Below are 26,132 nucleotides of genomic sequence, written 5' to 3' on the forward strand. Positions count from 1 at the left end.
TGAGGAAGGTCCTGGGGCCTCTGGCTGAGCCTTCCCAGTGCGGCACTAACTCCTGCTGCCCAGCTGGGAGGGGCCTGGCTTCCAGATGAGCACACTGACCTTGGTCCCTGGGAACCCTGCCTGATCACCAGGCATTTTCCACAGCTGGTGATTGGTGGAATTGAACTGGGAAGGGAGTCATTGGAGTCTCGCTTCCTCTCTTCTGCCTTCAGCTCTCACTGTCACTCTGAATCTTTGGGACCCTGCCGTTCATGTATTCATTCATTCACTCATTTATCCATCGCCCACCAGCATCATTTATGGATGCCTGCTCAGTGCCCTTGGGGGCGAGGGTAAACAGACAGTCTCTTCTTCTAGGGGGCCACAGGCTAAGGTGTCTTTTCTTCTTTTCTTTCAGGGCTTTGAGTGGGACCTCAAGGGCATCCCCCTGGACCAGGGCTCTGAGCTTCATGTGGTGGTCAAAGACCATGAGACCATGGGGAGGAACAGGTGAGGCGGGCAAGGGATCTCTGTCCTGAAGGTGCAGGTAGGCTCATGGTGGATATATATTCCAGAATTTGGGTCCTGGAGAGCTGATGTTTCAACTCAGCATTTACTGAACACCTGCCTCTTGTAGCTGCCTGGCTGCAGCCTCAAAATCTCAGCCACAGGTAAATCTGAGAGCTGCCCAGGCTGCAGGGAAGGAAGATGGGTTAGAATCAAGTGTGCACCGGTTTGCACAGACAGTCTGTGCCCCAGGGAGTGGGGAGGAGAAGGCTCCCTGTGTCCTGCTCCAGCCCAGGGATGTCTGGGCGTGGCTCTCTCTCCTTGCCCTGCCCAGACTGGTGGGGGCAGCAGCACACTGCAGGAGGCAAGCAGGCCACTAGCAGGGAGGTCTCAAGGAAGGCTTCACGGAAGAGGTAAGATTTGTGGTTTGGAAGTCGGAACAGTAATAACGGTTTCCAATGACTGCACACCTCCCTGCGATGGTGTTTTCTGTTGTTATTTCACATAGGTAGTGGGGGGGCTTCCAGACAGGGGAATAGCAGGAGCAAAGTTGCGGTGGCAAAAGCAGGCTCTCTAGGCTGGCGACGGGTCCCTTCTCTTGTCATTGAGCTCTTGGGCCTTGTATGAGCTGGTGGTAGGGGTCGGGGGTGGGCAGGACCATCCAAGTGTGCAGATTGATGGCCCTGTTGATTGTGGGGTGGCATGGCCTGGAGACACAGCCCATGAGGCTGCACAGCCATGACTGTAGGGGTTCAGCAGTCCCTGCTGGCCATGGTGGGGTGCCTGTCAACTGTGTTAGGTGCCAGCAGGGGTGGGTTCAGACTCTTGGTCATTTACTGAGGCCTGGGCACAGGGATCAGGCACGATGGCTCTGCTGTTTTGTGATCAGCTCACAGGGGAGCCTTTGTTTGGGAACTGGGTCAGTGGTATCTGAGTCCTGGGAGGCCTGGCTGTGTTACCTTGGAGTAGGGAAGGAGAGAGAGGGAAGGAAGAGGAGTCAGAGACCCAGGGAAGGCTGACAAGGGTCTCAGGCTGCAAAACACCTGGAAAATTTGAAATCTTAAAAAGCTTCGAAGAAAAACCCAACTGCCACTGTTTCTCTGGTTCTGCTGGCCATGAGTGCAAGACGTGGTGTGTATGGGGAGTGTGGGGGCACTTTCCCTGGGCCCCCCCAAGGCGGGGCTGCAAAGTGTGGGAGCCAGGGCCTCAGCAGCCCCAACCTGCACAGGGACAGGGGCTGGAATCCCTTCACACTAAGTTATCCCAACACAGGCAAACATTTTGTAGGAAACACGGCAGTCTCTAACAAGCACGAATGGTGGACCTGCAGGTCAGGAAGGGAATGACGCTGGGCACTGGGTGGTCCTGGAAGTCTTTCTGGAAGAGCGCCGCTCAGCCTGACTTAAAGACTGGGGTAGGCTTGAGAGAGGTGAGGAAGGGAAGGCATCCGGTGTCTGGGTACAGAGGACAGCCAGGCTAAGGCCTTATGGTGGGACTAAGTCACATGGCATGTGAGCCAAGTGAGAAGGGAGCAGTGGGCCCAGATTGATACGTGCCTCCAATACCAGGCTGAGGATAATATTAGCAAAACCACCACAGCTGACATTTTCTGAGAGCTTAGCCAAGTGTCTCTGGTCCTGTGCTGTCTTTTTATACAAGATCTTTTAAAATTAGTTACATATTATTTTAAATGTCACCATCACAGATGGGGAAACTGAGGCTCTGAGAGTTTGGGTAATTTTCTCAAAGGCTAGTGATAGCAGAGCTGTGATTGAAGGGCTAATCTGCAATTTGCTCAGAATCATCGCACCTCTCAGAGGCTCCTGGGAGCCCCAGGAGGGGGCTGGGACCTTCTGGAGAGTTCAGCTTCCTGATGCTGCTGCAGTGGAGGGGGAGAGCTTAGTAAGGCAAAGGCGGGGCAGTCAGTTACTGCATGGCACGCCGAGGAAATGCATGTTTCGTTTTCATGATCAGATTCCACATTTTACAGACTCTGGGGGGAGATTTGTAAGACTGTGAAGGCAGCATGGGAACACGGGCCACGAACATATGTTTGATCAATTCAAGGGCCAGGCTGGCCTTCAGGGTGACACCAAGCCAGGACCACACATGGGCGGTCCTGGCCCTGTGAGTCAGATGTCACATCAGGGACCAGGCTGTGTTGCACCTTGGGTCCCTCTTGTTCGCATCTGTGGGTGTCCTCCAGCTCCTGGAGGGAAGCCAGCTCTCAGGAAACCAGTGCCCACGTGGCTCCTTCACTGAAAGGCCAGAGGCTACAACTCAGTTCCTCAAACATCAATTTGCAGCAAAAAAATTCACATAATTTCCCAATTTACCAGAAGCTTCTTTCTAATAGCCACTTGAACATAATTTTTTGAGTTTTCCAAACATTTATCTTAGTTTTTCATTTCTAGCAATTAAAAATTAAATACTGCCCGGGCTGTGTAGTTCAGTTGGTTAGAGAGTCATTCAGATATGCCAAGGTTGTGGATTTGATCTCTAGTCAGGGCACATACAAGAAGCAACCACTGAATGCATAAATATGTGGAACAACAAATCTCTCTCTCTCTAATCAAGAAATAAAAATTAAAAAAATTAACTATTAATTAAACCAAATTTAAATTTAAACTTACATCTATAAATATCTGAAGAATTTCAGAGGTTGCCCAAACAACACTTTCACATGTGGAAATGACAGAATTCTGGCTTCATTGTAGCCAATGGGTACATAGCCTCGATAGCAGTTTGTTTGAATATTATATGCATGAGAGTGAACCTGCTGGAGCAGGAGGAGGCAGGCAGGATGTCTGCAAGGTGATTCCGTGATGCCTCCATGGTTAGACCTCACAGTGCTTTCACCTTACACATGAAATGTGAGAAAATAATTCGAGATAAAAACATTCTAAAGCTATAAAAGTAAGAAACATATCAGGAAGTGACAAGAGTAACCCTGTGACATTTTTCATTTTGAAAGAAAAAAGGGGAAGAATTCAGTGAACTGAGTTGAATGAACATTTTAACTAGAACATCTACTCAGTGTCCCCCCAGTTGTCAGGAAGCAAATGGAAATAACAGGCACGCAGTGACGGTGGTCATCTGATTGTCCTCAGGGTTTCAGGGAGGTTCCATGGGGTCATTGTGTAGCAGCCCTCTTCATTTCTGGGAGTTTTGGGAGGTGTCCTGTGAGCTCATGACTGGTATTCCTTGGATCTCCTTTCAAGCAGGGGGACCATAGTCCTCCACTGTCATTCACCCCGCCGCTCCCTCTATCTGGCCTCCTCTCCTTCCTGACCGCCCTCCTCTGCTTCTGTCTGTTTCTAGAGTTCTCTCAATGCCTTGCTTATTCTTTGGTCTCAAAGTCTCTCACTTTCCTTCTTTTCCTTCCTCACCCCCTTTCCTTTTAGTCTTTTTCTCCACTGAGTCTCCCCACGTCTCCTCTCCTCTCTTTCTCCTTGGCTTTTGGGACACTGGACACTTCTGTCTTTCCTTTGACAGCTGATGGCAGTCTGGGGTGACCTCTGTATACCAGACTGGTCTGCTGACCTGGAGTGGGATCTTGGGAAACCCCAGGAGGGGAATCTCATGTTGGGAACTCCCTCCTGGCTGCTCAGCACCCTACCCACCCTCAGCCTGAGGGACCCCAGAGTCAACTGCAGGGGTGAATAAACTTTGTGTTGATAAAATCGGGTTTGAAATGCACATAAAAGGAAACTCTACTTCTATGGATGGGAGACACTCATTGTAAACCCAGCTGGAGGTCCTGGGCTCCTATCCCAGGCTCCACTGAACCACTAACTTCCTGTTTACTCTGGGCTCCTCAGAGTAAACAGGAGGGGAGGTGACCCTGGTCCCTGACCAGCAGTTTTGACCCCTGGGATGTTCAGCCCATAGGTTTCTAATCTAGCTACAGTACAGCATCCCTGGCAGTTTTTACAGACACCACTGTCTGGCCCCACGTGGAGGTTCGGATGTAATTGGTTGGGGACGGGGCCTGGGCATCATTACAACTTCCCAGGTGTCGGGTATTTCTACTGTGCAGCCTGGGGTGAGACCACTCATCTTGACTCCAGACCAGTGCTACCCAATAGAACTTTCTGAGATGACAGAACTGTTCTGTGTTGGCTAGTGTAACTGAGGAACTGAATCTTAAGTTTTATTTACTTTTAATTAATTTTAATAACTAATGTGCCTAGTGGCTGTGTGTTGGACAGTGCAGCTCTAGTTTTTAGAATAGTGTTCCAGTCCTGGCAGCATATGAGAATGACCTGGAAGCTTTAAAATAGATCAGTGTCTGGGCTTTGCAGCGAATTGATGAAAGGTTAAACTGGGGTAGGATGCAGGCAGGAGCACTTCTTGGAACTGCCCAGGGGAGGCCAGTGTGCACTAGGGTTGAGCGTCCACTGCCTTAGAGCAATACTGGCACTTCTGCAAGGAATCACTCTCAATTTTTTTTCATGGATTAGCTAAGAAATAAATATAATCTGTCACTCTGGTATAGTTTATGTATGTAATTATTGGTGGAAATGATCACCATACAATTATCATGGCCAAAACTGCACACGGTAAAATTGTTAAGGAAATGAAAACCAACTGAAGAATCTTGTTGGCAACTGTAAACATCGACCTGGAAAAATGGGATTTAATAGAACCAAAAAATAAACAAATAAATCTTTGAGCTAAATCTGTGTTGGGAAATTTAAACAAAATAATTGTTATCAGTGACAATGATTTTGGTAAAATAAAAATGAAATTCAGAAAAAAGGGAAAGTTTAATGATATTGTTTAGAAAATGTATCAACAAATTAATTGGGCTTAAAATGCTTTTCCAGTGGAAATTAATTAATGTAAGTGTATTTTTGATTTAAATGTTTGATAAATGTAAACATGGAAGCAAAGGTCTCCATGGGGTCAAAACATCCACTTGCCAAAGCTCCAGGGTCAAAATGATGCTCACCTTGACTGCAGCAACTCACTGGCCCAGGTCTGGCCAGGCCTGGGGGCGGGTCACCGGCTTCAACAGACACATCCAGGATACCCAGTTAAGTTTGAATGGCCTCAGTAGTGCATGGGACATACTTAAATGATTCATTGATTATCTGGAATGTAAACTTAACTGGGAATCCTGTATTTGATCTGACAAGAACCAATTAGGAGGCACTTACTGCTTTTAGGCATTCACAATAGTGTTTCTTTTGGAATGAGCCACTCACGACCTTTTAGCGACCCGGTAACACTATGAAGTGGAGCACTGAGGGGTTTCTCACCCACACACAGAGCCTCCTCGCCTGCCTCACCTTCCCTGTGATCTGTGTTGTCAGTCCTGGCACCTGCACTGGCTAGGAGCCCAGCTCGGGAACCTCCCCGAGGGCCACTGCACCTTCTCCTCCCTCCTGCAGCTGCTCTGCCTCCCGCTCCCACACTGGGCTCCAAGAGCTGGTCCAGTGGAATGAGTGTGGACTTGGCAAAAGCTAGGATGCAGCCTCAACAGCTGTGTGGCCTCGAGCAGGTCACCTAAACCCCCTGAGCCTGTTTCTTCCTCCTTAGGGAGTATTGAACCAAACACTAAAGCCTGTCTAAGGGACCTACCACAGGGAGTTGCTCAGTAAACGGTGGTCCCTTATGGCACATTTTTTTCCTACTGTCTCTTGTGCTGCCTTCCTACTGACACCAGTGGCTTCAATTCCACTGACTCAGCCCTTTCCCATCCAAGGCTGCTCTCAGCCAGCTATGGTTTGAAAAGAGACTAATTCATACTGAAGTGTTGGTGGCAGCCTATAGCTTGATGTTTTGCTCCTCTTAGGAACCTAGGGGATGCTGCTTTATATGCCAGACTGCTTAGAATAACAAGGGAATGCTAATGGTGAGTGTCAGGGACCACCACAGGTTATGAGGAAATATTTTGGGAATGGGTGTCTTCCTGACACAGGTGACTGTCTCCTGTTGGGATGTCTCTGAGCCTGGAGTAGGCCTTGGTGCCCCCAGGGTGGAGGTGGGGGTGTCCTGGTGCCTCCTGGGACCACGGGCTTAATCTGTTGGGGGGATGTGAGCTCAACATGAGTCTTAGTCCTCTTAATAAGAGGGTCCCCATGCAAGAACGCCTGGGAGATGACAGACGCACCTGCGGGGGAGGGTCTGGCCAGTCAGTGCCTACCACACACATCTAGAGTATGTTGATGTGTCAGGAGCAGGTGGTCTCAGTCCCCCAGGCTGTCCACCAGAGCTGAGCAGGGCAGGCGTGGTGGCATGACTTCTCTCAGGGACCCCACTCTCAGTAGTGAGTCTCATCTTGGCACTTCTGTGACTTGGGCCTCTCTGAACCTCTGTTTCCTCATCAGGACAATGGCAATAACAGTACCTACATTGCAAGGATGTTGCAAAGTTTAAGTGAGATAATGCATGGGTGTCAAATGCCTACTCAGTGCTTGGCACACTGCAGGTGCTTGGTATGTGGGAACTATTGGTGGTAGCAGGACCCATAGAGAAGCACATACATACACCATACCTGTGTGTGAATATTGCACTGTGCCCATGCCTCATGCAGACACATGGCTGTACCTGAGCGCACGCCAACATATTGCATACATATATGCACACACAATCTTTTATTAAAAAATTTAAAACCTCACAAGTTTAAAATTATAAGTATTTTTACAGGTACAAATAAGCTCTATTCTTAAAAAATCATAAAGGAAAAAGTGCAAGTTCTTCCCCTCCCTCCCCCCTCCCCATTCCTCCCATGGTGTCCGTGGTTGACAGTTTGGTACACACCCCTCCGACTTTTCCTAGGCACGTGTGAGCATCTGCTTACACTCATGTGTGCACACTTACTTACACAAAAATAGAATCATGCTCCGTATAGGTCTGCACCTTTTTGCCAGTGTGGACTGGTCAACCCGTTTTAAGTGGGTCTGTGTATTTCACAATGTGGGGGCGCCATGCCTTATCCCACCCAAATAACCTCATTGATTGCTATTTAGCTTCTTTCCAATTTCTTGCTCTCGAATGATTTTGCATTGAACATCTTTATCCAAATGTTTCTGTGTCCTTATACTGTTGTTTCTTTCAGGTAGGTCTTTAGAAGTGGGATTACTGGATCCAAGGGTAGGAGCATGTAACGTTTTTGTAGATTCTACCAGATTACTTTTCAAAATGCCTTGCTTTATGTTTACCAACAGAGTAAAACACGTGCCGGTCAGTTTTTTATTTTTGCTAGTGCCATGGTGGGGGGACATGGTTAGCTTATCATTTGCGTTTCCTTGACTACTTGTGAAGTCGAGCATCTCTGCATGTGTTTATTGCCCATTGGTATTTCTTTGGCCAGTTACCTATCCTTATATTTTAGTTACTTGTCTTTTTCTTAGTAATTCATGGTGGTTTGTATATTTAACCCTCAGTCTATTTTATGTGTGGAGGGTATTTTCTTCCTGTTTGTCACCTCTCAGTTGCTTTGTCACAGTGTCATTCCACACAGGAATGGATACTCTCTCAGACGTGTGTGTGTGTGTGTGTATGTGCACTTAGACATTTAAAGAGGCAGAGAGGTGGTTTGCTGTTGCTAGAAGCTGGAAAAAGTCGGCCTCAAGTTCGGCCCCTGGCTTGCAGCAGTGCTGCTGGCAGGACCCCCTTTCTGGACGCCTGGGGAGGCTCCTTTGGGCAGGAATATTCACAGTTCACCGTCCCATTGTTCTCAGCCTGCTCTATCTGTATTTTCCATGGGTTTTTATAACTATATTTTGTCCTGGATTCTATCCAGGGCATCCCTGGCTTTCAGAATAGTTTTTGTTTCTTTCTCTGGATTGAAGTGGAAGCTATTTAGAGTTACCCTTGGGCAGCCCCGGGGAATCAGAATTGGGGGGAAGGCTGCCAGAGGCCAGGGGGGCCTAGGGGGTGGGAATGTCCGGCTGTCCCTCACTTCCTGCCCCTTGTGGCCAGGCACGCATGGTCTAGGGCTGGAGAGCTCATGGGTGTCTCCTCCCCTGAGTGCGTGTCTGGCTCAAACAGGGGCTCTCTGGCTTTCCTGTCATGCCTGACACATGGACTCTAATGAGAGGAAGGAACAGCTGAGTCAGTGATGAATGTGTCTACATAGTTTAGTCCATATGTCCTTCTCTTAGGTTAAAAGAATGAGAAGGTGCCCTGGCCGGGTGGCTCCGCTGGTTGGAGCGTGGTCCTCTCCACCAAAAGGCTCTGGGTTCAATTCCCGATCAGGGCATATGCCCAGGTTTCGGGTTCGATCCCCTGTTGGGGCACCTATGGGAGGCAACCGATTGATGTTCCTCTTACATTGGTGTTTCTCTCTCTCTCTCTCCCTTCTGCTCTCTCTAAAGAAAAACATATCCTCACATGAGGATTAAATAAAAAAGAACAAGAAACTGACACATAGCAACCCTTCTGGAGCTCTTTTTAGGAAGTAATTTCGAAGTTATAGGAAAGCTGCAAAAATAGAACAAAAAACTTCCATATACTGTCTACTCAGATTCATTTGTTGTTAACATTCTGTCCATTGGCTTTGTAATGTGCTCTCTCTCCCCTCCTTCTCCTTCCCCCTTCTCTCTCTCCCATTTGAAGGGAAGTTATATTCCTTGTGGCCCTTTGTCCCCAAATACTTCAGTGTATACTTCCTAAGAATAGGGATATTATTTTGCATAATTAAGTACAGTTATCAACTTCAGTACATTTAATACGGTTGCCATACTTTTATCTAATTCACTCTTCGTATCAATGGACCACATAATGTCTTTTATAGCATTTCTCTGCCCTCTCCCCCAGTACAGGATCCAGTCTAGACTCACATATTAAACTTAGTTATCAGGTTTTTATAGCCTCCTTTAATCTTGAATATTTCTGCAGCCTTTGTCTATTACAACAGTTCACATTTTAAAATAATACAATACCCCAATTTTAAAAACTGGAATGCTCCTCATTTAGAGTTTGTCAGGTATTATTCTCACGAATAGATTGTTACTAATTCTTGGCCAGGATACGTCTTAGGTGTGTTGTGTCCCTCTCAGGATCTAGGTGCACATGATGTCACTCATCAGTGATCTTCATTTCCATCAGCTGTTAAGGTGTTGTTTGATTTTCACACTGTATATTTTCTGTTCTTCCCCTCCTACCCCCCAAGTCTAAGAGACACTTTAAAACACTGCAGATATCCTGCTTCTCATGAAAACGTCCCCTAGATTTAGCATCCCTGGGGGATTCTTGCGGAATCAACCTTTACCATGCTGGTTTTCCATTGACAGCCCTCCCTCCACGTTTATCAGCCTGGAGTAGCGTGAGCCTTTCCTGCCGGAGGCTCTGGTGGTAGCCCTTGTCTAACCCCACTGCTGCCGCCTATTTGATCCTACCCTGTGCACCGGTCACCCATGCTTTCCCTGGAGCCTCCTGCCTCAGCAGGTGTGATGGTCATCAGGCCAGGTGTCTCATCTCCTCCATCCTGGAAGGACGGTGCTGGATCAGGAAGAATCCCATTCTGGGCCCGGATTCTTCTGGTAGAAAGTTATTCTTTCTCCCTGAGATTTTGAAGGTCTCATTTCTATTCTATCATCAGGAATGACCAAAAATTCATCTAACCTCTTCCATATGACAGTGTTTCGAGTTGTGAATCTTGATCTAATAGGGATAGGTACAGGCAGAGAAGGACGGGAAGGTGGTGAATGGGTCGGGAGGAAGGGAATTGACGTTGACCAAGCCCCGTTTATGCTCCAGGCGCATGTAGAGAGTTAGGTAAGTCAACTTTGATTTTACGAGAAGCTTCAGAGGTGTGCACTATTCCCTTGAAGCTCTGACAGTGCAGGGGTGGTTATCCATTTTGTTCAGCCGGTATCCCCAGTACCTGCAGCAGTGCCTGATCCATGATATGTGCTCACTACACAAATGTCAAGTAAATAGATGACTTTTACAGATGAGGAAACAGGCTCAGAAAGGGTGTGTAACTTTTGCCCAGTCACACAGCTGTCAAGAGGCAGAGCTGGGTTTTCAACTCAGGTAGGATGACTCGAGAACTCTTATTCTCAGTTGCTCAATGATCAATATTTAGTTTTGGGAGATAGTTGAGAGGAAGAATGTTTCCAAATTGTTGCTATAGGTTGAAAAGTAGCTTTTGAAAATGTTGGGGGTGACCCAAAATGGGAAGATAACGGTTGCATGTCTGCCACTGGGGTCACAGCAAGAGCCCTGTGTCACCTTCCTTGGGGTTACTCGGGGAGGAGGGTTTGTCTTACGTTCACTTCTTTGTCAGTGTCAGTATGAGCTGCACCCATGTCTCTCATCTTCCGGCTCCCTAACGTGGCTCCTAGCATCTGAGGCCATTGTCCTCTCTGGGCTCCTGCACCTTTATTCTCAGCCCACAGCACCATGGCATGGGGGAAGGCTTTGGGTGTCCCCTGCTGGCATGGGGACCACTTTCAGCGGAAGAGCTGCTCTCTTAGGGTCCCTCGGCCACCCTCACCATGGGCGGGTTGCCTCTCAGGCTGGTTTCTCCAGGCGGTCCAGCCAGCTGCCGTGTTGCCAGACCTGTACCCTACGCTGGACTCTTCTCTTCTACTTCTGCTCCCTCTCCTCAGGGCCCAGCCTTCATGGTCACACCCTGAAAACTCCAGTGCATAGTGTAGACCTCCCAACCTCCTCATCATATGAGAGTTTAGCCATCTACAGAGTACAATCACTGAGCTTTAAAAAAGTGAGCATTTACCCTTAATCTCCCCAACAAAGAATTAGCAGGCTTGTGACTTAAAATGTAGGTTTTATTATTATTCAACTTCGGTGAGGTCAACAGATTAGGAGACTATTGCCTTTGAAAAGATGGTTGGTTACTCACAATTCCCTAGAGGAGAGGACTGGCCATACCATGCAGGGCCACGAGAGAAGTACCAGGGTCAGTCAGGAGGCAGAGGGGGCGAGGGAAACCATGGGCAAGAGCCTTTACTGTAGTTTCCTCGGAAAAGAACATGCAAGTTAGGGGAAGATGGTTTAGGATTGGTTAGTTTGAATAATTTTGGCAGGCTCTGGGAGTAGTGGCTGTCTGGAGTTGTGTGGTACCTGGCCCTGGGGTGACCAGGGCAGGGGAATAGTGAGTGCCCTGGGATGTGAGAGCCCGTAGTGGAGGATGGGTGTGGGCTCTGGATTGGTTGGTTTGCAGGCGAAAGGTCTACTTGCAGGCGCGTCATTCACTATTTCTAGGAATTCCTTAGCCTTGGGAGGGACAGTCCCTTCAAGGTCAGCAGGCCCCACACAGCAAAGCATCAAAATACAGGAAATAAAAAGGCATGATTATTAATACAGCTTGGACTTTGATTTTTTAAAAATTTGAACCAGATCAAATTTATAGGCTGGGTTCGTTTTCCCATGGATAAAGAAAATCAAGAACGTTTTTGTTTCTTTCATGTTGTGCTCATGGGGCTCTGAGGTGTCCTAGCTGGTCTGGGATGGGGTACAAGGCAAAGCCTTTGGGGTCTGGCTCTGCCTGTTACTTATGTGAAATCAGGCAGGTTAAATGCCTTCCCGAGCCCCAATTTTCTCCTCTGTATGGTGGATCGACCAATAACAGTACCCACCCCACAGGGCTAGTGTCAGTTTAGATCCGGCAGTGTATGTAAAGTGCTTGGCACTGTATTCAATACACAGTCTACGGGGTCGGGGGGAAGTTATTACTAAGAGTAAATTCCATGAGGGTGAGGACTGTGTTTTGCTGGATATGCTAAGTAAATATTTGTTGAATGAATAAATTACAGGATTTTAAAAGAGTTCTGTGTTCCATTTTTAAATTTAAATTTTGAGTTGGTAAAATTTTAATTTTTTGTTACAAAAACAAAAACTATAAGAAAAAATGTGGTAAAAATTCTCCCTGTCATCTTTATCTCCCATCTGTCCAATTCTCACCCTTCCCCCATAGGTACCACTGTTCTTAGTTTCTTATCTATTATTCCAGAATTCTTATGTTATTGCTTAATCACCAATATAAATTTTGACTTTCCTCTTTTGACACAATAGGTAGCATATTAATTTTTTAAAATAGATTTTTTTTGGTATTGTGGTAAAATAAGCATAATAATGATCATCTTAGCTAGTTTTAAGCTTATATAGTTCAATGGCATTAACTACATTCCCATTTTGTGCAGCCATCACCACCACGCATCTTCCTAACTTTTTTCATCTGCAAAACTGAAGCTCTATACCCATTAAACAACAACTCCCATTCTCCCTTTTCTTAGCCTCTTTCAACCACCATTAGACTTTCTGTCCATGCTTTTGATTACTCTAAGTATTGGTAGCATATTGTACGCACTCTTCTGCACGTTTTTAAATTTTTTAAGGTTTTTTTTCTTTATATCTTTATTGATTTCAGAGAGAGGAAAGGAGTGGGAGAGAGAGAGATAGAAACATCAATGATGAGAGAGTCATTGATCAAGCCTGCAACCAGGCATGTGCCCTGACCGGGAACCGAACCCCAATCTCCTGGATCCTAGGTCGACGCTCAACCGCTGAGCCACGCCCAGCCGGGCCTGCACTTTTTAAAAAAACTTAGAAGTGTATCTGGAAGATTTTTCCATAGAAAAGCCTATGGCGTCCTTCCCGTTTTCCACTGCATGACTGTACGTACTTAACCCCTCTTCCATGATTGACATTTGGATTGCCTCCCGCGCTTGCCTCTCACGAACAATCATGTAAAATGGCCCAGTGTTTTAAAACAAAATTGTTTAGATTTCTTTGTGCTTCATTTAAATAAACTTGCTTAGCCACATTAATTCACACCCACCCACTTAAGGCTCAGATTTGGAGGTCACCACCCCATAGCTCTTCTCCCATCTCCGACGGGGCAGTAGCCCTACTGGATGCTGGATTTGGGAATGAATTCTTTTTCCATGGAGGAAAAATGTGTGTCCTGTCAGTGTGGAAACTGCTCTGACCTCTCCCTCTCTCCCCCATGCCAATTTCTGTCTCCTTCTGTCTTTGGGAAGGCAGCAGCTCTTTCAGCCCCTACGCTTCTCCTGCCCCACATTCCTGGGACTCCTGGACACGGCTCGGCCAAGAGGGATGGCGGGTCTGGGAGGCTGAGAGAGCAGTGGCATTTTTCTATGAGTGGGCTGCAGGGGGTGGAGTCAAGGGGGATTCTTTACAACCAACCAGACTGCACACATCCAGGGCTGGCTAGAGGCAGCCTGTACAGGACCCCCCAGGCCCCTCCCTGCTTCATCTGACCCCTACTGAATCCTGTCTGCCACACTTGGCCACTGGTTAGTGCCTACTGAGAGTGGGGCTATCTGATTTGGAAGGTCCCTGGGCCCTAGAGTCTGTGTCCCAGTCTTGATCTCCAGATGGGGTGGGTCTCTTCCCACTCCGGAGGCCCCCAGAATAAAGCTACTGCTCCTCCATCTTCTGTGAAATGAACAGTGGCCATCAGGGTTTCCTGTGATCAAGCCTCAGACCCCTGTCACCTCCCAGGGAGTCTCTCCTCTGCTCCCCCAGCCCCTCCTCCCAGCGCAATTCTGTGCTGCCCACTCAGGGACAGCGAGCTCCAAGGCTTTGGGACGGGCTGTCTGCCTGCAGCCCTTCCTCTAGGGGAGTGGGTGCTTGTGAAGCCACCCAGCTCCTCAAAGGGACTTCCAGGGTCTGTGGCAGGGGTGGCAGAGGTGGCAGTTGGCCCAGAAAGACATTTAAGGGAGGAAATAACAAACAGTCATTCGTGGCCAGAGATGCCTGAGCTGGCAGGGGTGGGGCCTGTGCTTCCTTTTGCATTTCCTTCCATTGTTCCCACCCCTCTTCCTGGAATTCTCCTGGGGGAGAGGGGGGGCACCCGGGCAGGCTGGGTGCCAGAAAGGGAGGCAGAGGAGGCCTGGCTCTGCTCTGTGCCCTGTGGCCCCACTGAGCTCAGTGTGTGCGGCCACTGACCTGGCCTGCTACTCCCTTGGCTCCTCTGTGGGCCTGCCTCCCGCTTCCCCAGGCTGAACCCTCAGGGAAACTGAAGTCTGAGGTTCAGGGCAGGCTCCCTAAGAGGAATTGCTCAAGCAAGTCACTCTCCTCTGCTGCTTTGGTTTTCCCATGAAGGACAGGCTGACTCTGATGGCCAGTGTCACATGGATATGTGGGTCCTCTGTATCCCCTGTCTGGTCTTTGTGATAATGCCTGGGTCCTGAGGACACTTCAGGCAATACACTGGTGACAGATGCCTCCTCCTCACTGGCCTGGGGGTGGTGGTGGTGAACTGAGGTACAAGTTTGCTCCACATGACAAAGGGATATAACACAAAGCAGTCCAAATTCTAGAAAATGTGACTCTACTAGCATGGTCTCTACTAGAACCCGGAATTACTATTAGTGGACATCTCTCTTTTCAGTCCTTTCTTTAAAGAAATGCTAGAAAAATTGGTCTTGAGCATATATGAGGCTTATTGCCTTGCTAGCAAGGGAACCTGCAAGGTGACCAAGAGTCTGCTGGTTCCAAGAAGGATGGAAATCGAGGGATTTTATTGTTCAGAAGCTTACATAAGCAGCTAGTTTATTTATCATCGTAAGATATACGTGACAAAACTTACCATTTTAACCAGTGTCCACAAAGAAAAGTTTTATGAGTTTATTTGAGCTGAATTTTGAGGACATGCTCAGAAGCAAAATCTCAATAGATTGAGAAAATGCTCCAGAGAAGGACAGTTTTGCTGTCCCTTTTATGCATTTAAAATCAAAGGAGAAAACGTAAGGAAGGTACATGAAATCCATTGGTGGTAGATTAAGAAGGTAGGAGAAAGCAGTGGGGAAATCTCTAGGATTGGACAAAAAGCGAAATGGAGAGACACATGCTGCTTTTGCGTTGGCCTGTGTGGGGTAGTTGAGGATGAACGTCTGCGGCACGTAGAGATGGTGTGCGGGGAACAAGGTAACAACGAAGGTCTAGTGCCCTGGTGGTCTTGTGCTCCGTCCCCGGGGCTGTGCCTTCGAGAGGTAGGGAAAGAAAATTACTCCGACATGTCAAAGATATGTTCTCCTAGATGTGTGAGAACACTGGCCTGGGCTCCATTAAGGTCAAGATCGACTTTTGCTAAGGAAACCCGTAGGCCTGGGGTGCCCGCCGTGACCCGAGCCTGCCAGGTTTATCACACAGCCCCTTTTTGCTCACACCGTTTTAAGTGTACAGCTCAGTAGCATTAAGTACATTCACACTGCTGTGCAACCATCACCACCACCCTTCTCTAGAACTTTTTAAACAAGGTTTTTATTGAACTTTATTGATCCTCACTTTCTCCCATGCTAAAAATCCTAGTTTCTCATACACACTCATTTACTTTTCACACAATACATACCCAACAGTCTTGAGATAAGAATACCAATGCTGTCACTAACAATGTAATTCCTGAGAACAGTTTAGGAGATTTTTGCAGTTCTTTTTGTTCTTAGGGATGTACAATCAAATAACTCTGTTTTAAAGTCACTAGCAAAAGTTCTCTCTATATAGTTATAAAGAACTATGACTGGATATGAAGTTCATATTGCTTTTAATTGCTTAGAGATTTATTTTCTCCAGAAATTTTCTGTCACCCTAAACTGAAACTGTGGACTCACTAAATAAAAACTCTTCTTCCCCCTTTCTACCCAGCCCCAGATAACCACTATTCTACTTTCTATCTCTATAAACTTGCCTATTCTAGGTGCCTCGTATAAGTGGAATAATATGTCTTATTCACTTAGCATGATGTCTTCAAGGTTCATCCATGTGGTGGACTGCTGAGGTTTGATGGCGAACACAGCCCTTATGTGGGGCACGTAGGCAGACCAGGGTGTCAGGGCTGGGCCTCTGTGGAGGGGCAGAAGGGGTTAAAGTTGACCTTGGGGGAAGGGAAGGTGTCCCTTGTCCCTCTTGTGCAAGGAGAGGGATCTGGCCTCTCAGGGATGGTGCATGGGGTGACTGAGGGCAGGGGGAGCCTTGGGAGCATCCTAGGTGACTCTGGTGTTCTAGACAGACCAGCTTCTCTGTGTGGTTTGTGTGGTGGTGGTGCTGGTGAGGGGTATGGTGCAGAAGAGTTGGGCATATTAGACTAGTTTTCTATGTTCTACTTTTCCCTCCTCTCAGGTTCCTGGGGGAAGCCAAGATCCCACTCCGGGAGGTCCTTGCTACCCCTAGCCTGTCTGCCAGCTTCAATGCCCCACTGCTGGACACCAAGAAGCAGCCCACGGGGGTAAGTGCTCATGGAGCCTCAGCACCAGGCCAGTTTCTGGGCTAAGGCCTTGCCTTTCTGAACCCAAAGCTGGGTTATCCCCCAGCTCCCAGCTTCAAAGCCTGGCCCTGCCCCACCAGAGCCTGGGAGGGGCTCTGGGAGGGGCTCTAGGGTGGAAGAGATGAGAGGGGGAGAGGAAGCCTGGCCCCTCTTGCTTACAGGGCTCACGTCTTCCTTGCCTCACACCCGCTTGGCCTGCCCTGGGTCCTTCCTGGGCTTGGTTTTCCAATATCTTCTAGAGCTTCCCACAGCCTTGTTGGTGGCCCCCCCCCCCCCCCCCCCCCGCCGTCTCTCTGGCAGCCCTTTCTCACCACCCAACCCCCTCAGATCCAGACAATCTGAGTCATTTGGGTCATAGATCACAAGGGAAGGGAGACAGACAGACCTGTCAGACCCCCTTCCTTTCCTCCATTGTCCTCCCCTCCCCTCCCCCAGCCTTCCCAATGCTCTCCCAGTTCTCCCAGACAATCCCTAGCCCTATCTCTGGCCTCCTGTTATTTTTAGTGAGCTAAATATACCCTCAGGGTTCCCGCTTCCTGGTCAGTAGAATTCCTGACCTTCCCTCTGGTAGGCTCCCGGGATGCACTGGGGGAACTATGGATTTGGAAAAACTTCTTCCCTGTGGGTCCCTGGGGTGGGGTTCTGGGCTGAGTTCTTTCAGACAGAGTGGGGCTACCTTGCCCCATGGAGTATGTGTGTGAGTGTGTGTGTGAGTGAATGTGTATAGGAGTGTATGAGTGTAAGTGTGTGTATGACTGTATATGAGTGTGTGAGTGTGCGCGCAAGTGTGTGTATATGAAAGTGTGAGTGCGAGTGTGTGTGAGTATATATGAGTGTAAGTGTGGGTATGAGTGTGAGTGTGATTGTGTATATGAGTGTGTATGAGTGAGTGTGTGTGTGAATGTGAGTGTATATGAATGTAAGTGTGAGTGCGAGTGTGTGTGAGTATGTGAGTGTATATGAGTGTGTGTGTGTGTGTATGTGTGTGTATGGGGAGGCTTGGTGAGTCAGAGTGGCTCGTCTGGGCAGAGGTCTGACTGGAATCACTACCGGGCACTGAGACCTAGAGAAAGAGGGTGACTGACTGAAGTCACACAGGGAATTGATGTGCAAATGAGGACACGAGTCCGAAAGTGCATCTCCCAGACGCTCAGGGGTGGAAGGGACGTGAATGGACTCCTGGTCTACTCCCCTCTGGGTGCTGCACCTTCCTCCTGAGGAGTCTTAGGCAGTGAAGGCTGGGATTCTTCCTTGACGGGGCGATGCCGCTTCCCAGGAGAATCCGGTCCTTTCTCAGCCCGTGCTCGCTGGTGCACATGCTGGTTTAGTGCAGCATTCCCTGAGCCTGTGTCCCCTCTTGACTTCCCTTTGAACTCCCCAGTCTCCTAATGCTTCTAATTGTTTCTAGTTCCAATTTCCAATTTCCAGTGTAGGTGTGTGGGTCTTCCCCCCCAAACCACTAAGCAAGTCTCTGACACCACCTGGGTGTCCTACAATTCAACTCAGTTCTGATGCCATCTGATGCCATCTACCTGGAGATGGCATCAGGTTACGGGCTCAGTCTTGCATGACTGATGCCCCCGCCCCTCCCCTGGGCATGCCAGTCACAAGTCCAGGTTGTCACCTATGCTTCTGACCAACTAGCTATATAGATTGGAGGTTCCAACAACCCGTCCTTGGATTCGATTAATTTGCTAGAGCGGCTCACAGAACCCAGAGGGCCATTTTACTTCCTAGATTACTGGTTTATTATAAAAGGATATAGCTTAAGAATAGCCAGATGGAAGAGCACATAGGGTAAGGTGTGGCGAAAGGGCGAGGAAGTTCTGCGCCCTCTCCAGGCGCGCCAGTCTCTCCAGTCTCCACCTGTGTGCTCACCAGCCAAGAGGGCTTCAAACCCTGTCCTGTTTTTTGTTTTTTTTTTGGTGGGGGGGTCTTCATTACACAGGCACAACTGATTAAATCATTGGCCATTGGTGAGTAAACCCAATCTCCAGCCCCTCTTTCCTCCCTGGAGGTTGGGGTCCTAGGGGAAGATAGAGGTACTGAGGAGGTAGGAGGAATGTGGGGCTGCAAGTTCCAACCCTCTAATCACATAGTTGGCTCCATTGGCAACCAGCCTCCACCCTTAGGTGCTTTCCCCAAATCACCATTCATATAGCAAAAGACACCTTTACTGCTCTTATCACTTAGGAAATTCTGAGGGTTTTATGAGCTCTGTGCCAGAAGCAGGGTGTAAGACCAAAATATACGCTATTTCTTATAAATCGCAATATCAAATCACTATGGTCAAGAAGAACTCCAGGGAGTTCTGAACTCCCTCTTCAGGGGACCCTGGAGAGGGCTGTAGCTAATGTAAAGGTGTAGAGCTAATGGAGAGATGGTAGGCATTCAGCAACTGGTGAGAGATACTTTGAGTCAGGGGATCTGGGCTGTGCATCTCCATCACATCTCAGGGATGGGGCTCCTGCTTTGCTGTGTGCCCGGTCCCCAGTGCCTCCAGCCAGGGTTTCTCACTTCCGGGCTGAGCTGCGCAAACCTTTCTCCACTCTAGCCCTATGCGCACCCAGAACACTGGGGGTTCCTGCAAGTTCTGCACTTGCTCCACTCCAAGCCCAAAGGCGCATCTACCCCCTGAGACAGAGCTTCTCACACTTGGTCCCTGTCCATGGGGCTGAGCCAGGCTGATGACATCCCCAGAGGCCTCACCTGTCTTCCTCTCACTCTTGGTTCCCATGACCTGTCTGCGCTTCAGCTCACCAGCTGGGAACCTGCCGTCTTCTCTTCCCTGGGCTGGGATCCCTGGTTGTCTGCAGAGCTTGTCAATCCTTCACAAACCATGTCTCCAAGAAGGGGTTATGAGGGCCAGTGGTGATTCATGGGGGAAGAGGGCTGGTTCCAGCTTGGTTTAGCTGACAGCTGAGCACAGCCTCGGGGAGATGGGCTTCCCTCCCTGAAGCCCAGGATGCCTCCACAGCCCTGGCCTGTGGCGAGGGTCTGGGACTGTCTTTTAGTCCCTGTGAGAGCACTAAGTCACAGTGCAGCCCTGGGAAGGTCCCAAGACCCTCTGAGCTCGGGCTTCCCACCTGGGACCTGGGGCCGGTTGCACTGCAATGGGAGGCACAGACAATTGGGGATGTGACAGAAGGGACAGAGCCCTGAGAGAAGCTGTAACTTCGCACTGGCCTTTTATCGAAGCTGATTTCTGCGCTGAGCCCGATGGGCAGCGTATGCTAGGTGTCCCCAGTTGATTGTAGCTCACATTGCCTCAGAGGGCCAAAGGAGCCTGCTGATGCAGAGATAAGAGTGAACACAGGGCCTGTGGAAATCTTAGAAAACCCTGGAAAGGCTGAGAGGAGGACACTGCTGTAGGCTGGGTGTGTACTCCATTTGCCTGTCACTCAGTGTTCTTGCCTAAGTCCCTTCAGATAGGGCACGCTGGGCCGTGTGCCGTGAGAAGACGCCAAATCTATCCTCAGATTCTAAACTGAAGAGGAAAACACTGTCCCTGTGCTGGGGGAGCCTCCAACCATGGGGTGTGGACACGTGAAGGAAAGAAGTAATGTGCTTAAAAATGTCTTTCGAGAGATAGCAGCTTGGTAATGAGGGTCTGGCTACTCCATGAACACTGTGTCGGCATCGCCTCAGTTATAACAGCCAGAGTCAGATCAGAAAGAGAAACCGCTGGGTGACAAGAACACATGGAACCTAGTTGTTTGGTGGGTTGGAGCGCCAGAAGGGTCTCTGCGTGTTGGGAGCAAGGACCTGAGGTGGGGCTGAGCACCATGGGGTGCGTGAAGAACTCCAGAGCCCGGCTGCATAGCCTGTGGGAAGATCTGATGAGTTGTCCCCTCTCTTTGCCTTTGGTTTCTTTGGCCCTCTTAGCCTGGGGGCCATACAGGACCCTCCAGAATTCTGTGATATTGTTGACTGTGACCCCAAGATGGCAGGCATGAGTGACCAAAGTTTCTGCCCAGACCAGTATGTGACTGACTGATAATGGTCTTGTGGAGGATGTCTGCATGGTGCTGGGTTGGAGACTTGAGGAATGGAGCTGTCAAGCGGGGGTACTTTAAGAGAGTCCTGCTGGGGGTTGTAGGCCAAAGTCATGTGGTCCCGGAAATATCTTTTTCCAGACCCTTTCCTTTCAGTCTGTATCTTTCAATCTGACGTCTCTTGCAGACTGCACATGTAAGGGTCTGTTTTGTTATCCATCCAGTCACCATATGTCTTTTGATTGGAGCATTTAATCAATTTGCATTTGAAGTAATTGTCAATAGATAATGTATTTATTGCCATTTTATTATTCATATTTTTAATCATTTTTTCCTTCCCTTTTTTGGTTAATCCTCTCCTTAAGGATATTTTTTCCATTGCTTTTTAGAGAGAGTGGGCTCATCAACTTTTTCAACAGAGTCCTTTAGAGCAAAAGGATCCAGTTAAGGATCATGTGTTGTGTTAGTTGTTTTGTCTCTTTAGGCTCCTTCCCTCTGGGAGAGTTCCTCATCTTTCTTTGACTTTATGATCTGGTGACCCTGACATTTTTGGAAATGCAGGCTTGTGATGTGGATACTGTCCTTCAGTTTGGGTCGGTCTGGTGTGTCCTCATGATTAGACTTATGTTGTGCACCTTTGGCAGGAATATCACTCAATGATACTGTGCTGCCCTTGAATCCTGGAGTGATATGACTTTGATTTGTTTCATTACTGAGTTATTAAGCTTGCTCATTTGGTTAAAGTAGCATTTGCTGGGTTTCTCCACGAATCCTGAGTCCATTCCCCTAAGTAGTAAGGATTTGATGGGAAGGTACTTTTTGTAAAGACCCAGTGCCTTATATAACTTTTACCCAGCAGTTTTAACAACCATTGTTGGTTTTTGGTTGGGTTACTTATTGTTTTGATGGTTGTTAAATGGTAGTATTCTAAATCAGTTATTTTTTTCCTGCATGAATCAGTTGACATTTCATTGTAAGAAAAGGCTTCCTTCTTATTTTATTTATTTCCGTATGGATTCATGTATTCCTCTTTTATTCAATGGTTTACTGTTACTATCATTTATTTTCATGTTTAAATTGTCCCAGATTTGGCCAGTGGCAGCCACTGACTGTGTGTCCTTCGACATGTTTCTATCATTTTTTGAATATTTTCTTGCTTTCTGGCATGAAAATATTTCAGAGTTATTTTCCACCGACTCTGACCTAACCTTGGAACGAGTTATTTCTCCAGAGTGCGAATTGCCTTTTGATGAAGGGGGGAAAAATATAGATGTCCAGATTCACCCAGACCTGAATTGGAGTCTCCAGGGGTCAGGCGGGGTTGTGGATGCGTCTGGGTGTTTGCAGCGGGCCCCAGAGGCTGCTCTTTTCCTTTTGAGTTGCAGTAGCTTGCGGTGCGAGGGCGAGGCGCGCTGGCTGCGTACGTGGCGACACCTGGTGGCGGTTTAAGGAACCTGCCGCGGCGGGGAGGCAATGCCTCGGATACCGGACTTTAAAGGGTCTCATTGCTTCCCTGTCTCCTCCAGGGTCTCCTGGGATGTGGACCTAGCTCTGTTCTCCTTCCTCAGTGTTCTGAGCCCCACGCTCCCACCAGCCCTGCCTTTACTTAACCTGGCTGCCCCTGCTCAGACCTCAATCTGGAGGGTTCAAGCCCCAGGCCTGAATATACATTCAGGGTCTCGAGCATCTTCTGTCTCAGAATCAGAATTTGCTCCAGGAGTTTCTGGACACCTCTAATATTACTCAGTAGAGATAGATGCCTAGTGAATTGTACTGGAGCCACTCAGGTGATATCATGCATCATTAACAATTATGTTTATAAAGGGTTTGTCAAAACTTGAGGAAATGAGTATTGTCTAACATTAAGTAAAAGAAAAGCATTTTATATATAACAGAGCTGCACACTGTTTAAAATGATTAGAGAGCCCTAGCTGGTTTGGCTCAGTGGTTAGAGTGTCGGTCCTCAGACTGAAGGGTCCTAGGTTCGATTTCGGCCCAGGGCAGGTACCTCGGTTGCAAGTGCCATCCCCGTACTGGTTGGGGCGTGTGCAGGAGGCAACCAACCGATGTGTCTCTCACATCAGTGTTTCTCTCTCTCTCTGCCCCCCCACTCTCTCTGAAAAGCAATGGGAAAAAATATCCTCGGGTGAGCATTAAAAAAACCAAAAAACGATTAGAGAGAATTATATCGAAATGTGAATAGTGGTGGAGTTATAGCAATTTGTTTTCTTCTGCCTTGTTTTTTTCTTTAAAATTTTCAGTTTCCAAGCTTTCTTAAATAGAGCACTTATTACTTTGATTGATGAAAAGGCTGCCCAGGAGGCCTGTTGAACCTGAGGCTCCAGGAAAGGCCTGGCCAGGCCTCCACTGGCCTGGGAGCTGCAAGGCTGGAGAGTCTGCTGTGACTGCACCTTTTCTTCAGGTTCAGGGGCCCCTTTGAACAGGGCAGGTTTCAAGATGGGGTCAGGTGGGGTGGGGACACAAGGCAGCCTCCCCCACCCTCTGCCCTGTCCAGGCAAATGAAGTGACCAGTCACTCTCCTCTTGGCTGGTCAGAGCTGGAGTAGTTGGAGGTGGGGTGGGGACAGAGGAGCTTCTGGTAGTGAAGAGGCTCAGAAAGCCCGTCTCAGAGCTGGGCTGAGCAGAACAGGCTGAGCTGTCTGTGGAGACACAGGGGAGGGCGTTTGAGTGAGCAGAGTGGTCGAGGGGCCTTTTTCCTGAATACCAGCCTGGCTGAGGGTTGAAAAATCCTCAGCAGAGGCTGGATTGCGGATTCATTTATATGTGCTCTGTCAACTCATCTAATCCTCACTGGACCCACAGGGAAGGTGTTATTGCTGCCCTGTTTTATAGAGGAGGAAACTGAGGCACAGAGAGGTTACAGATCATGCCCAACATTGCACAGCTCCTGGATAGTGGAACCTGACTTCAGATTCTGTCCTCTAAACCACCTCACTATGCTGATGGACTCCTGGGGGTGGCTCTGCCACAGCCTCCTGCAAACCTGACCCCTGTCAGAGCTGTCTTCCTTGGTGGAGGGATGAAAGCAACAGGAAAGATGGTGGTGGTCTGAGGTCAGTGCACTAATCTGCTGCTCCCTCACCCTCGTCTCTTCCAGGCCTCGCTGGTCCTGCAGGTGTCCTACACACCACTCCCTGGAGCTGTGCCCCTGTTCCCACCCACCACTCCTCTGGAACCTTCCCCGACTCTGCCTGACCGAGATATGATGGCTGGTGAGAAGTCTCCCGATCTTGGGAAGAAGCCCAGCCGAGGGTCCTGAGCCTGGGGGTGGTCGTCACAGTGAGGCTTCAGCAGCATGTGCTGCTTTCCCCAGGGTGGGGAGAAGGGAGGACACTTGTGGGTGGGAGTCCTGAGAGCTGCCTCTGCCACAGAGGAAAAAGGCAGGAGGCATGGCACCCTAGCTGCCACTAGGATTAGTGTGAGGACGCCCTCCTTGCTGCAGCTGTCCAGGGAGGGAGCTGTGCTTGGTCTGGGCGCCCTGCACTGTGCAGCTCCACATGGGTGGGTGCTGTAGATGACATGCCCGTGTGGCATGGGGTCTGTCCCAGGTAATACCTGATGCCCCACCCACTCCCCAGAGCCCAGTGCTTCCCTGCTCTGGCACCTAGCAGGCCTTTGGTGATGACATGTGACAAAAGAGTTGGATTTTCCTTGAAAGAGCTCCGGGTTGAAGTCAGGGGACATGAGTTCCAGTCTTACCTTTGACACCAAGTGGCTGTGTGGCTTAGGCTGGCCACTGTCCCTCTCTGGGCCTATAGTTTATCATTTGCAAAAAGAACAGACAATTACCTAAGTCCCACGGTTGCTTCAGCTCTTTACTGGCCTCTGCTGGGCTTGTCAAGGGAGCACCCAGCCCAGGGGTGGCTGGCTTTCCATTGCAGGGCCTGGGTGGTCCAACCTGCTGGGGTGGGCAGGAAGCTACACAGAGGGGCCAGATGGGGACTTGCCCATTAGAAAGAGTCTACAGTTTCTCTCATGGTGAGAGAAGCCAGTCCTGGAGCCCAGCCTCTGTGGGGCACTTGGTGAGGGAGGCAGAGCAGGGCCCTCTAGTTGAGGCTTGCACTGTCTGAACTGGAGATGAGAGATCACTCAGGACTGGGGTAGAGGTTGAGGTGGGAAGAAGTGGTATTCCTGGTGACAGAGGGTGGGGAGCGTCTAGGACCCTGAATGTTCTGGGACAACTTTTGAGGTGGCTCTGACAGAGGTAGGTTCATGCAGCTCAGGGGAGGCTCTTAGAGGTGACCAGTTCCCAGTCCTGCCTGGAAGGTGGTGAGAGGGGCAGTCCCTGACAGACGTGGCATCTGTTCCCGAGCTTCGTGTCAGGCTGGGGTGGCAAGGAGAGCAGGGTTGGGTGGGAGAGGAGGAGCCAGGCTGGCTTCCCTTACCCACTCCCTCCTGCCCTCCTGGGGCTGTGCCCGCTCATGTGCCAGGTGGGGGACAGAGCCGGGCCGAGACTTGGTCCCTGCTCAGTGACAGCACTGTGGACACGAGATACTCTGGAAAGAAGTGGCTGGCCACCACGGGTGAGACACAGCCAGGGCTGTCCTGATCCTAACCCTGTTACCTGTAACCATCTCATTGCTGCCGTTGTCCGGAGTGGGACGAGGTGGCCTGAAGGGTCCGTCCTGCAGGACAGGTGGGGAGGGCCAGGGCCATTCTCTTTCCTTCCTGTGGACTAACTGGGCTGACCGCCCCCACGTCGTAGCTGTTGGGAGCTCCCCTTCCTTTCTCATCCATCCTGGCTCATCGACGGGAGGAGGGGGCGGGGAGGTGGGAGGTAGCATTGCTGCCGGGCCCTTTGGACCTCCTTTAGCCGGGCTGGGTCCCAAGGGCAGGTCCTGAGGGACCCAGAACCCATTAGCACCCTCTCCGCCCAGACACAGGAGAGGAGGACACTGAGGACCCGGGGCTCACGGGGGATGAGGCAGAGCCGTCCCTGGATCAGAGCGGCGCCCCGGGCCCGGGGGCTCCCGCTGCTCCGAGGAAGCCAGGCTCCCATCCTGCCCCGAACCACGCGGGGCCGAAAAGGAAGAGAAGCGCCCCTGCGCCCAGGAAGGTGCTGCCGGACAAGCCGCAGGACTTCCAGGTCTGGACGGGCCCGCTCTCTCTGACCACAGTCTCCCCTTAGGGGGTCAGCAGCTGCTAGTGCTGGGTGTCTGCTTGTCTGTCCAGCCTCAGGGGAGACCCTGAAAGCTCTTCTAGGGGGAAGTCTGATTTTCCTGGGCCCTGGGAAGACGCGGGATGGCGGTCACATCGTGGGGCCTCAGAATAAGCCTCTGCCCAGCCCCTGGTTTTGCTTTTAAAGAAACCGTGTGTGTGTGTGTGTGTGCGTGCATTGCAGGGATTCAGCATATCTGTCATCTGTTTTCTCTCTTTTTTAAATATGTCTTTATTGATTTCAGAGAGAGGAAAGGAGAGGGA

General features: G+C 49.5%; 1 protein-coding gene across 4 annotated transcripts in view; it reads left to right on the forward strand.

Annotated features, from left to right (window-relative positions):
* DYSF (dysferlin) overlaps positions 1-26,132 on the forward strand; it is a 191,880-nt gene that overhangs the window by 22,045 nt on the left and 143,703 nt on the right. For all 4 annotated transcript variants that reach the window (XM_087823630.1, XM_016202598.2, XM_016202600.2 and 1 more), the window contains exons 3-7: positions 398-489; positions 16,552-16,657; positions 23,809-23,923; positions 25,142-25,234; positions 25,589-25,797. In XM_087823630.1, the coding sequence (XP_087679756.1) occupies positions 398-489; positions 16,552-16,657; positions 23,809-23,923; positions 25,142-25,234; positions 25,589-25,797 (615 nt within the window). The remainder of the gene's footprint in view (positions 1-397; positions 490-16,551; positions 16,658-23,808; positions 23,924-25,141; positions 25,235-25,588; positions 25,798-26,132) is intronic.

Source organism: Miniopterus natalensis, chromosome 13, assembly GCF_054644295.1.
Source record: "Miniopterus natalensis isolate mMinNat1 chromosome 13, mMinNat1.hap1, whole genome shotgun sequence".
Classification (NCBI taxonomy): Eukaryota; Metazoa; Chordata; class Mammalia; order Chiroptera; family Miniopteridae; genus Miniopterus; species Miniopterus natalensis.